Source organism: Azolla caroliniana, unplaced genomic scaffold, assembly GCF_043228905.1.
Source record: "Azolla caroliniana isolate FFs.n. ecotype wild unplaced genomic scaffold, voAzoCaro1.0.p SCAF_17, whole genome shotgun sequence".
Taxonomy (NCBI): domain Eukaryota; kingdom Viridiplantae; phylum Streptophyta; class Polypodiopsida; order Salviniales; family Salviniaceae; genus Azolla; species Azolla caroliniana.
Genome location: NW_028230452.1, coordinates 2,466,969 through 2,479,015, shown reverse-complemented (window position 1 = coordinate 2,479,015; position 12,047 = coordinate 2,466,969). Strand labels below are relative to the sequence as shown.

At 40.3% G+C, this 12,047-nt stretch overlaps 2 protein-coding genes across 4 annotated transcripts in view; one reads left to right on the top strand and one right to left on the bottom strand.

Annotated features, from left to right (window-relative positions):
* The window catches only part of LOC147852782 (uncharacterized), a 50,737-nt gene that overhangs the window by 12,502 nt on the left and 26,188 nt on the right, over positions 1-12,047 (bottom strand). The window lies entirely within an intron of this gene.
* Positions 400-5,674, top strand: LOC147852783 (potassium channel KAT3-like). Its single transcript, XM_087332894.1, has 13 exons — positions 400-724; positions 1,390-1,605; positions 1,678-1,830; positions 1,920-1,977; positions 2,385-2,708; positions 2,800-3,039; positions 3,150-3,248; positions 3,345-3,374; positions 3,794-3,979; positions 4,056-4,241; positions 4,328-4,403; positions 4,515-5,237; positions 5,337-5,674. Exons 1-13 carry the CDS (start codon positions 504-506, stop codon positions 5,441-5,443), a joined length of 2,619 nt encoding a protein of 872 aa, XP_087189020.1. The 5' UTR covers positions 400-503; the 3' UTR covers positions 5,444-5,674.

Here is a 12,047-nt window from a genome sequence, read left to right as displayed (position 1 = left end):
GGAGGGCAACACACGAAGAACAAAAGAGAAAAGTAGGAAGTCCGCATTCCCTCACAGAATGGGCATACCCTAGTTTGTGAGAGAAGATAAGGAGACACGGATTGATGGATAGAAGCCATATCATGAAGCGCTTGTCATCATCGGGCACATTCGGTTTGTTACACGAGATACATTCGGTAGGGATGGAGGGAGGGAGGTGTGCGAATAAAGCCGTAGGTCCGGTAATCATGCATTGGAGCATGGTGGGGTTTTAGGTAGGGTTTAGGGCTCTCTTTTTGTGACCATAAAAAGGAAAGGCCCAACCACAACCAACCTTCTAACAGACACATCCATCATATGTTTTCTATCCATCTTTCTTTCCATCTAATTCTGGCTGCCAGTCAAAATCAGTCAAGCAGTCAGTCAAATCAGTCAGAAGATGATCTGTTTCTAGAGTTACTACTGAACACACACAGAAACACACAGAGAAAACCCCCCTCTCCCATTGTGCATTCCTGTATGCTATGGGCTCCCCAACTTCTTGCCCTCCCACTGTTTCCTGTTTCAATGCCGCCCCTGCTTCCAGCACCCTTAATGCTAAGCTTCATCGCCATGCACATGATCCCCTTGAGTTGGCCCGCTTCAACAGTTTCGATCCAGATCTGTTGCCGGCATTAGGAGCAAGAAGCAGGAGATTTGTGTCAATCCAGCAGAACATCATCATCCCCAACGATGCCCGATACAGGTTTTCTTGATCACTTCGAAAGGCTGCTCAGCACTTTTATGACTGAAATGATATGTCGCATTCATCACCTTACGAAGTTCCATTCCTTTGGAAAATCAAATTACAATATCTATCAAAACAAACTTGGCTAAATAGTTCATATATCAGATTGGAACATCATCTCTCTATAGCTCTTGATCTAGCACTATATTGCGTGACACTGATACATTTTTTAACATCCTTAGAACTAAACCTAGCATGAAATGTCGAAGGAGACTGAAGTAGAGATTGCATCTTAAAAGATTGTCTCATCTTTGGGAACACAAACCAAAATAACTAGAAGAAAATTAGTAAAGCTGCAGACATTTTCCCTAGCTGATTACTTAAAATTTTGATCTTAGATACTCTGAAATTCTGCCTTTGACAAAACATGAGGAGTGATGAACCTAAAAAACGTTGTTATGGTTCTTTGTTGATGAGGGTTTGTAGTTGGATTGTTTTCCTTCAGCAATTTCTCTCTATGTCTCTTGAAAGAAGTAAAAACAATTAAGGTTGTGGTGATTCATCTGATGATCACATCATCATAAAGGAAATCTCAATCATCAGTGTGAAATTACCAAACTTTCAAACAGGATATGCTAATCCTTTTGTTTTACCTAATATTTCTGATATAATTGGGCACACAGATGTTGGGAAAGCTGTTTAATCTTCCTTGTGATGTACACGGCTTGGATGTCACCATTCGAATTGGGATTTATCCGGAAGCATTTATTGCCCTATATTATTGCAGACTTTATAGTGGATTGTTTCTTCTTTGTCGACATCGTTGTTACATTTTTTGTTGCATATGTGGACAGAAATACTTACCTTCTCGTCACCAAACGATCTAAAATTGCTGCAAGGTATGGAAGATATATGTTATGGTAATCAATTTTAATGTTTTTGAAAAGTTCATGACCTTCTAATCTACACAGGTACCTTAGAACAGGCTTTGCATTGGATGTATTATCTATTTTCCCTATTCAAGCACTCGTGTTTTCTAGGAGATATGGGGAAGGCAGAAGTTACAGTCTACTCAACATGCTTCGCCTTTGGAGGCTGCGAAGAGTTAGCAAGTTCTTCATACGGTAATTTCTTTTTTCTTGGGAACACCTTAAATGCAACAAAACATATTTGTTTATATGATGTAAGCTTAGCTCCATATTGAGTATTGCAGTCTAGAGAAGGACATTCGCTTCACATACTTTTGGATTCGAGGTTTTAAATTGTCATGCGTAAGTGGATCTCTCAGCTGTTTCCTGTTCATATCAAATGATAGCATTTCTTTCTGCATGCTAGAAAAAACCTTTGCAATTTCATGTATTGTGGCTCCTGGGGAAGTGTATGGAGCAATTGAAGGCCCTATTTATAACTACCACCTATGGCGACATGCCCTTTTCAATATTATACAAAAGACAATTCAGACATCACTATCATTGCTATAAACTGCAAATCTCGTTATAGATTACTCCAAGGTTCAAGTTAGGCAAAAGTAATCTTGTGGTGACATGGCTGCATGAGTTTGTTTGAAACACGATTTTGGCAGCTCATTCCAGAGATAATTGAATTTGACCTTATCCATCCTACAATGTAGGAGCATAGTTATCTTTTCTTGGTTTCATTCAAGTGGTTTTCTTTGCAGGTTACTCTGCTGGCTGTTCATTTTGCTGGCTGTTTCTACTTTTTGCTGGCAGCATCGTACCCAGAAGAGAAGGACGAAAAAACTTGGATCGGATCTGCTCTCCCTGATTTCAGGAATAAGAGTCCATGGGTTTGTTACATCTATGCAATGTATTGGTCAATAACAACTCTAACATCAGTTGGTTATGGTGACCTTCATGCCCAAAATTCTTCAGAGATGGTTTTTGAAATACTTTACATGTTCTTTAACCTCGGTCTCACAGCCTATCTGATAGGCAACATGACAAATTTAGTTGTGCACGTGACAAGTCGGACCCGGAGATTTGTAAGATACAGATATTTTTTGTTTTAGTGCATGAAGTTGCAAAAAGCATCACATCAGCTATGACAATCAAAGTTTAATCATGTTGTGACAGAGAGACACAATCCATGGGATTACAAATTTTTCCAAACGAAATCACTTGCCCCCAAGGTTACATAATCAAATGGTTGACCACCTGAGATTAAAATACAGAACCGAGTACCTAAAGCATGAGGAGATAATACCAGAATTACCGAAAGCAATTCGTTCTGCCATTGCACATCACTTGTTTCTTCCAACAGTAAAGAGTGCCTACCTTTTCAAGAACACATCAAACGACTTCCTCCTACAGATTGTATGTTTCTTGAGTCTGAAAGTGATTTTATATGGAATTATTGTAGGCTCTCCCAGATACACATTGATGTTTTCCTGTGATGCTAAATCAGATACTGTTGATTATTTAAGGTCGCAGGGATGAAGCCAGAATATTTTCCACCAGAAGAGGATATGATCTTACAAAATGAGGCTCCCACTGAATTTTATATTGTAGTGTCTGGAGTACTGGTATATGTGATCTTCAAACGTAAATAGGTTTAATTCATTTGCATAAGTATGTCAATTTCTTGTCATTCTGAATATATATTCTCATTGCTTTTACAGGATTTATATATAAATAATGGAACTGAACAGGTAGTGCCAACTATATTCTGTGGATGATTCTTAACCTGTTTTATCAGAATGTCTCTGTCTCCTTTCCTATGTCAGATTTTCTGAACTGATAACCCTTCATGCATCTAAATCTCGTAACATGAGATTCAGAATCATGAAAACTTATAATGCCACTGTACATACATAGTGTATGAAATATACTCAGAATCATGAAAACTTGTAATGCCACTGTACATACATAGTGTATGAAATATTTCTTATGATTTGTTTAAACTTTGGATATTTCCTGTTCTGTCACTGACAAAATAGGGAGAAAACCTTGTCTGAGATATTACAAACTTATCCATCAAGTTATTTCTCCAACTTTTTTTATTGTGACGCGCAACAATGATTTTTTTATTTAAATTCATCAACTGAATTCTTTTTCTCTGTTGAATTAGCTTTCTGGATTTGCGAAATCAGGTGATGTTGTTGGTGAAATTGGAGTACTATGTTTCAGGCCACAGATCTTCACTGTCCGTACAACAAAACTGTCGCAACTATTAAGAATTGATAGGATCAGCTTCATGAACATTGCGCAAGCCAATATAGTTGATGCACAAATTGTGATGGACAATCTCCTTGAGGTTAACAAATTTATGCGTAATTCTGGTTCTGATGGCTTATCTGCTTAGAAAGTTGTATTTGTGATTTTAATGACAGCATGTGAAGAGCTCATATGGTTCAGATCTTATGGAGGAGATAGAGGAAACAATAGCCCTGGGGAGAGGGGGCATGATATTGAGTCTTCGGTATGCTGCATCAGTGGGAAATTCTGAGCTTATGCATCAACTTCTAGTGCAAGGAACAGATCCAGATACAACAGATCACAGTGGCAGAACACCTTTGGTAATTTCTTTGACATATCTGTAACGCTGTATAAATAATTAATGGATCTTCTTATTGAGATGGACATTTTTGTTTAATTTGTTCAGCATATTGCAGCAGCTAATGGCTATTTAGAATGTGTTCGCATTCTGCTTGAATATGGTGCTGATCCAAACAGACGAGGTATGTCTCCCTCCCTCTCCCATAACTTGTTTGACAAGAAGGTTAGGGTAAGCTACACAATGTGAATCTCCATAATGTGCAGCAAACTAATTGAGTTAGCATATGTTGCAGACAATGAAAATAGCGTTCCCCTATGGGAGGCAATTAAGGCAGGACATCCAACAGTAGCACAAGTTTTATGGGAGAACCATGCAAATTTGAACTCAGAAGAAGATGGAGAGCTCTTGTACAATACAATCCAAAAAGGCGATACAGAGGGATTTCTGCAATTGCTCAAATATGGAGCGAGAATCAGCTCTGTAAAGCCACAGAACTTGACAAAACTGCAATCTGCTATTTCAAAGCATTTGCCTCAGCTCAATGGCATCCTTGGACATAAAAGCGTCAAATTGGATGACTCTTCTGATTCAGCCACCCAGCTGAGCCAGGAAGGACTTCAGATGCTATTTGATAAACGTTCTCCACCATTTAACATGCCTTCATGCACAAAAACAGGGGAAGAATCTATATTGAACGAAGGGCAATATGAAGTTGAGTTATCCACTGTAGCAAGTAGGAAACAGCCCAATGGCTTAGTTGGTTCTAAATCAACAGTTGTAAATAAGTTATCCGGTAGAGGGAGAAAGTCATCAAAGAATTTTGAGGCATCGCTTTTTAGTGTTGTTTCTGCATCTTTCCATGTAGACAACAAGTCTAGCAGAGCATTATTTCATAGCAGTCATCCCCGTCGAGTAACCATATTTGAGGGATCCCCTACTACTAGCAAGGGAGGCAAAATACGTGGTAAGCTGATTCTCCTGCCCACAACATTTGAGGAGCTGATGAAGATGGCAGGTAACCATATTTCTAATGTATGTTCCGCACATATGGTCTTTTACATGATGATGTTTTCTTGCTGATTCACACATTTTATTCTTATTATTACTATTTCAGGTGAAAAACTGGGGATGAAGCCAAAGGAAGTGTTATCCGCTGATGGTGCAGAAATAGATGATTTAGATGTCATTCGGGATAATGAATGCCTGTATTTTCTTGACTAGAAGAACCTCTTATGCTCAGGGTATATACCTTAATTAATTGGGCAAGCGCTACAAGAGCTCACAAGAAATTCAGAATAATTGTCCATATTTACCACTCTAATTGGTACATCAAGGGCACAGATTTTTCATGCTAAATGCTAAATGTACAATTTTTACCTGACCTTGCTAATTAAATTGCATGAACCGTAACCTTAGCTGTGTATTTGCTAAATGTGATGATTGTTACTGTCATTCCAAGTTGGCACTGTATTCTGTAATATGTATTGTTTGAGCACCTGCCAAGAGGCACATGTTTACATTCTGAACTATGCTAAGTACCATGCATCATGAATGAAGATGACCATATTTGAAGTTGGAGGCAAATGAAATTAAGAAAGTGAAGGCGCCATAAGTAGATAGGATTATCCCAATTATACTATGAGGTGAAATAGAGGAGTCTTAATCAACGATATAGTCATACAACATGGTTTATCATCTTACTCATTATAGTTTTTCAATACGATAAGTTCAAGTTTATAGTTGGGTAGCATTTGTAGTCATATTTTGTTGGCATAAAAGTCGACTCCTTCCACTTTGTATCCTTACTAGTGTGAACACGCCCAATAGTTAGGGCTTGAGTATATAAGTCTTAACTTAACGTTGTAACAATGCTGCTCTTGAGTCTTGTAGAGAGAGATATAGAATAACAAGAACTTCCATTGAAGCTTCACTATTTGTCGATCTACTGGTTTCTTCTCGTGTTGCATATCTATGTTGTTTGTTGCACACATTTACTTGCAGGTCCTCACAAGAGTCGAGAAAGGCAAAGCCAAGAAGTGTCAAGGTGAAAACGATAGAGTCGAAGAAGACAGAGTCGATTTGACTAACACACCCATAAAGGCTAAAGAGAAAAGTCGACCGAGCTGGCTAAGTCTCCGATCTCCAATTCAATCAATCCCGAAACAGGGGAGGATGACATGACATCGTTGAAATCCTATCACAAGGGTTAGTCATCCAATAGGACTCCTAAAATACGTATTTCAAGCAATACTGATCGGCTGACCGAGCCTACTGAAGAAATTGAATCGACAAAATCAACACTCAAGAGATCTAGACGAGTCAGAAGGCCAATAGAGTTCTATCAACTGGGCCTTAACTACGTCAATTACATGGACGCTGGCGAACCGAGCTCCTACGAGGAAGCCATAGTCGTGTCGGACTCCAAAATATGGGTACAAGCCATGCGATCCGAGATGGACTCAATCCATCAGAACAATACTTGGGAGTTGGTCGAACTACCAGTTGGAAGGAAGCCGTTGCCCTGCAAATGGGTATTCAGATACAAATATGTATCCGACTTAGAGAAGCCCAAATTTAAAGCTCGGCTTGTCGCAAAAGTGTTCAAATAGGAACATGGAGTCGACTACGATGAGATATTCTCTCTAGTAGTTAAGATGACCACACTTCGGCTCTTACTCTGGGCCATGGCGACAGAGGACCTAGAGCTCGAGCAGTTGGATGTCAAGACGACTTTCCTACATGGAGACTTGGAAGAAGATATCTATATGTCTCAACCGACATGCTTCATGGTGACGGGGGAGGAAGGTCACCTTGTATGTTGATTGAAGAAAAGCCTCTATGGCTTAAAGCAAGCGTTGAGGATGTGGTACCAGAAGTTCGACTCCTACATCAGGCAACTTGGATACCACCGATCCGACTCCAACCCATGTATGTATACTCGACAATTTGTCAATGAGTCCCGGATCTACCTGATCCTTTATGTCGATGACATGCTGATTGTAGGGAGCAATCGAGCAGAAATCGAAAGTCTAACGAGGAGCATTCACGAAACGTGGCATACCACTCCCGGACCAAACACATACAGAGAAGGTATCACTGGTTGCAGGAGAGAGTCGAAGAAGGAGAGTTTTCCCTTGTGAAGATCCATACTGACGACAATGGATTTGACATGCTGACGAAGAACCTACCTTTGGATAGACTCAGAGTCTGTCGACAAAATAAAGGACTGACAGATTTCCTCCCACCGGAGTGAAGGGGGAGTTTGTTGGGAATATGTCCCTCTAGTGGGAGGAAGAACCGACTGATCGGAAAGCCGACAGTCGATGATAGGGAAGATCCGACTGTTCGGAAAGCCGACAGTCGAAGAGTCGAAAACAGTGAGTCGATTGTTTGAAGATTCGACTATCATTATTATAGTAATAATAATAATGATGATGTGTGGAAACAAGTCCATCCATATGGGAAAGAGAGAGGAGCCGAGTTGATGAGTGACTCGGCCGAGGCTGAAACCGGAATCGTGTAAATAGCCAACTCGGTTAACTATACTTGTAAATAGTCTAACTGTGCGCCCTATGAGGGCTACGTATGTAAATAGCCAGAATGTTGTGTAAGTATATATACAACTAGGGCAAAATTTATGTGTGTGCAAGGAGAAACAATGTAAGAACAGTAGTTGTAGAATGAGAGGGAGTGTGTGAAAGAGAGTTGTGAGAGTCGCGCCATAGTTGTGTGTGTAATAGCAGACGCGAAGAGCCTTGTGCGTCTGATACACTCGTCAGAGTGTTGTATTCCTCTCAGTGTTGTATATCCACCCCCCACACATCAACAACGAGCAAACAATGTCAAGAGAAGGCTCCCCAAAGCCTCAAGTTGAAACGTCGCCGTCAGGATAAAAAAAACAGCCAAGGCTTGGTAAAAGACACACCGACGAAGCCGGCCACTAAGACATGGGTGGAGTCATCAACGACAGTCGTTTAGGACACAACAAAAGGAACAACACTCACCGAGAAGCTACAACGGGGAAAAGGGTCCCTAATTTAGGAAAGTGAAGTCCTCGCTTATCAGGAGATCCCAATGGTCACACACAAATTTGCGGCGATCTTACAGTTTAGCACAACGTTGGAACTGGTTAAGTTCCTCGCAATACAAGAAATCGCAATGGCCAAGCGCATGGCTGAAGAACATGCCGAGTGACAAATGATCCAGCACGTTATAACTGGATTAATAGATCCAAAGGAGAAAAGGCCTTAAGCAAGATTGGCCGGAAAAGGCATGCAAACGGAGGACACATGGCAATCGAGTTGCTAGCCCTAAACATGGCCCTAGTTGAAGTCCACCAAGAGTTGGCTCATCTATGCCTTGGAGCAAAGGACATGGCGTATAAGAATAAGCAGGGGTGGCACACTAAGAAGGAGAACAGGCGGCAACTGCAGGAGTTGCAACAATGTATCGTCAAATTAAACTTGAAACTGCAAGAAGCCACATCTACCGCCACCACGAAAGGTTCCTCCACGGATGAAAGTCGAGCATTACATAAGGAGGTAGAGGCCCATCAAGCAATAGCGGCCAAAACTAAGAAAGTGGCGGCGAATGCAAAAACAGAGATTGAACAGCTTCGGTCCGAACTTTGACAACCCTCAAATCATGAAAAAACTATTTGCCCCCCGCCTCGCAAAATGCAAAGACTCTCTAGGACAAGCTTAACCGAACTCTAGCGGCCCTCGACGAACAAAGAGAGGCCACCACACACGCCAAACAAACGATCAACTTCGTGAGGCAAAGTCTAAGCAAAAGGCATGGTATGAAGAGCAGATGGCAGGCGAGAATAAGTTGGCAAAGGAAATTCAATACCACATGCGCCAAGAAATGGCTCGGATGGAGATGTACACCAAGGAATTGGACATCTTGCGGATGAATATGAGCCTCATCCAAGACAGGTACGCATTACAATCATGATGCACTACAAGCAAAATAACACAACTCGAAGTGACCATCAAGCACATGCGAGCGAAGACAGAAATGTCGGAGGAGAGGATTCACATGCTAATTGAAATGTGGAAGGAAAGCGCCCTCCAAATGATAGCACAGCTTCTAGAGGCATTCGGCGAAGATCAAATTGACTTCGCACTTGAAATGGAAGCATATGAGACGAAACAAGTGCAAGTGGAAAAGGAGCAGGACACTACGATGAAGCCAGAAACCATACCCCTCCCCGACAGCAAATCCGACGAGCAATCCCCCCACACCCTTCACCCCATCCTCAATGCGGAAATTATGGAGCACTATCCCATGGACGTGCCATGTGTTGGCCGGTCGGATACCTAAAGTCGAATGGACGAAGTCGGACGAATGTGGAAAGGAGTCTGTGTCCAAGTCGAAGTCAAAGCGTATGAACGAGAGTCAGAAAGCATATAAATATGAAAGGACAAAATTTAAATGTAATTTTGCCTAGTATAGAAATTAAAGTAATATTAGGAAATAGAACGGTTTTGTAGGTTCTTGCCGAACAAGGCAAGTGTAAATCATGGTAAAAGAGAATTGTCCCACAGACGTGCCATGTGTTGGCTGCTCGGATACCCAAAGTCGAATGGTCGCAATTGGACGAATGTGGAAAGGAGTCCAAGTCGAAGTCAAAGAGTATGAACAAGAGTTAGAAAGCATATAAATATGAAAGGACAAAATTTAAATGTAATTTTGCCTAGTATAGAAATTCAAGTAATATTAGGAAATAGAATGGTTTTGTAGGTTCTTGCCGAACAAGGCAAGTGTAAATCATGGTAAAAGGGCATTGTCCCACAGACGTGCCATGTGTTGGCTGCTCGGATACCCAAAGTCGAATGGTCGCAATTGGACGAATGTGGAAAGGAGTCCGTGTCCAAGTCGACGTCAAAGAGTATGAACAAGAGTTAGAAAGCATATAAATATGAAAGGACAAAATTTAAATGTAATTTTGCCTAGTATAGAAATTAAAGTAATATTAGGAAATAGAATGGTTTTGTAGGTTCTTGCCGAACAAGGCAAGTGTAAATCATGGTAAAAGGGCATTGTCCCACAGACGTGCCATGTGTTGGCTGCTCGGATACCCAAAGTCGAATGGTTGCAATTGGACGAATGTGGAAAGGAGTCTGTGTCCAAGTCGAAGTCAAAGAGTATGAACAAGAGTCAAAAAGCGTATAAATATGAAAGGACAGAATTTAAATGTAGCTTTGCCTAGTATAGAAATTAAAGTAATATTAGGAAATAGAACAATTTTGTAGGTTCTTGCCGAACAAGACAAGTGTAAATCATGGAAAAAAGACTCTTAGGTCGCCTATAAAAAGGGACGGAGAGCATTGTAACAATATCAATCTATTTTGATTAATATAAGTTTTGGTAGTTAGAGTATCTATTGTGTCAACTACTCTGTATTTTCCATTTGTCGATGTGTCGAATTCAGTCTCTGCTTCACAAATTATATTACCTAATAGTCAATCAAGAACGTATGTTTAAATCGTAGTAACTAATCTTTGTACACCTATTCTCTATGTGTCAAATTAGTGTCGACTAACCCATCTCTCCACCATAATCTTCTTGATAGAACGTTCGACTTATTGTGTCTGTCGGCTACAGCAATCGACTGTCAGCAAATCAATAGATGTAGTGCTATTAGTTTAACAACTTACCACTAGGGTAAGCTCATTAAGAGAAAGAAAGAGTGTGCGTGTAGCTTGGTAAGGTTTTCCACTGGAGACCAGGATCATGGGTTCAACCCCTACATTCTAGAGTGGTAATGTGGTAAATTAAGAGGATATATATGGCGTAATAGAGAGGTAAGGAAACGGACCTAGGCCTTCAAAATGGATTGGAAGATGAGCAAAGCAATGCATAAAGGTCAATATAAATTTAAGCCAAAATGCATTTGTCGGTAGAGGATTTTGTTTAAGAGAAGGTGCCAAAAAATCGGATGCATGGGGTACTACTGGGCAATCTATAGTTGGGAATGGTTGGGGAAGCAACATTGTTTCACTACTACTGTTATTTTCAAGAATCATCTAAGATGGATTAAAACAAATCATATTAATTTCCATTCCAGCATTACATTAGGTAAAATTAGAGTAACAGTAAAATGGGCAAGCAAAAAGAGATCCAGTCGATAGATGTATGTAGCTTCCAATCCGTGGAAGAAATCATAGGCATTTATTTCACTTGAAACAGTCATTCATACCCATTAACAGATTGTGACGAAAGGCAAACACCGAAACAAATATAGAAAAAAACTAGAAGAAGAAAGAACTATCCCTAATTGCATCAAAACAACAGATTGAACAGAGAGGAGAGAGGAGCAAATGGAGAGCTTACTCTTTTTTACATGAGGAAAAGAGAAATTAAGCTTCTCTCCCAAGAGTAAGAAGGATTTCTATATTTACATCTGTCGCAGAAGAGGAGAAAAGCTAAATTTATATTGCAAGGGTTCCAAATGTGACCAGAAGTTTGAAGCTATATAGTTTCTTCTTGTAAAGGATCGATGGTGATTCTTGTGTAGCGGAATAGACTAGAGATATGTGTTGTGAGTGTGTGTGTATGAGAGAGTGAGAGAGTGAGAGAGTGAGAGAGAAACACAAGATAGATTAGAGAGACAATAGAATACTCAAGAAGATGTATATTACAAAGGAGATTAATCGACTTAATTACAAAGTAGGAGGGGAGTGCTTTATATAGTAACTCTCTCTCTTCATTAACTACCGAAGCTCATGGGTCATGGGGAATGTGAAAACTCATTAGTTATGTGTCATAGAATATGATTCTATGACACATAGTTAATGTGTAGATAAGAGTGGTGACTTTT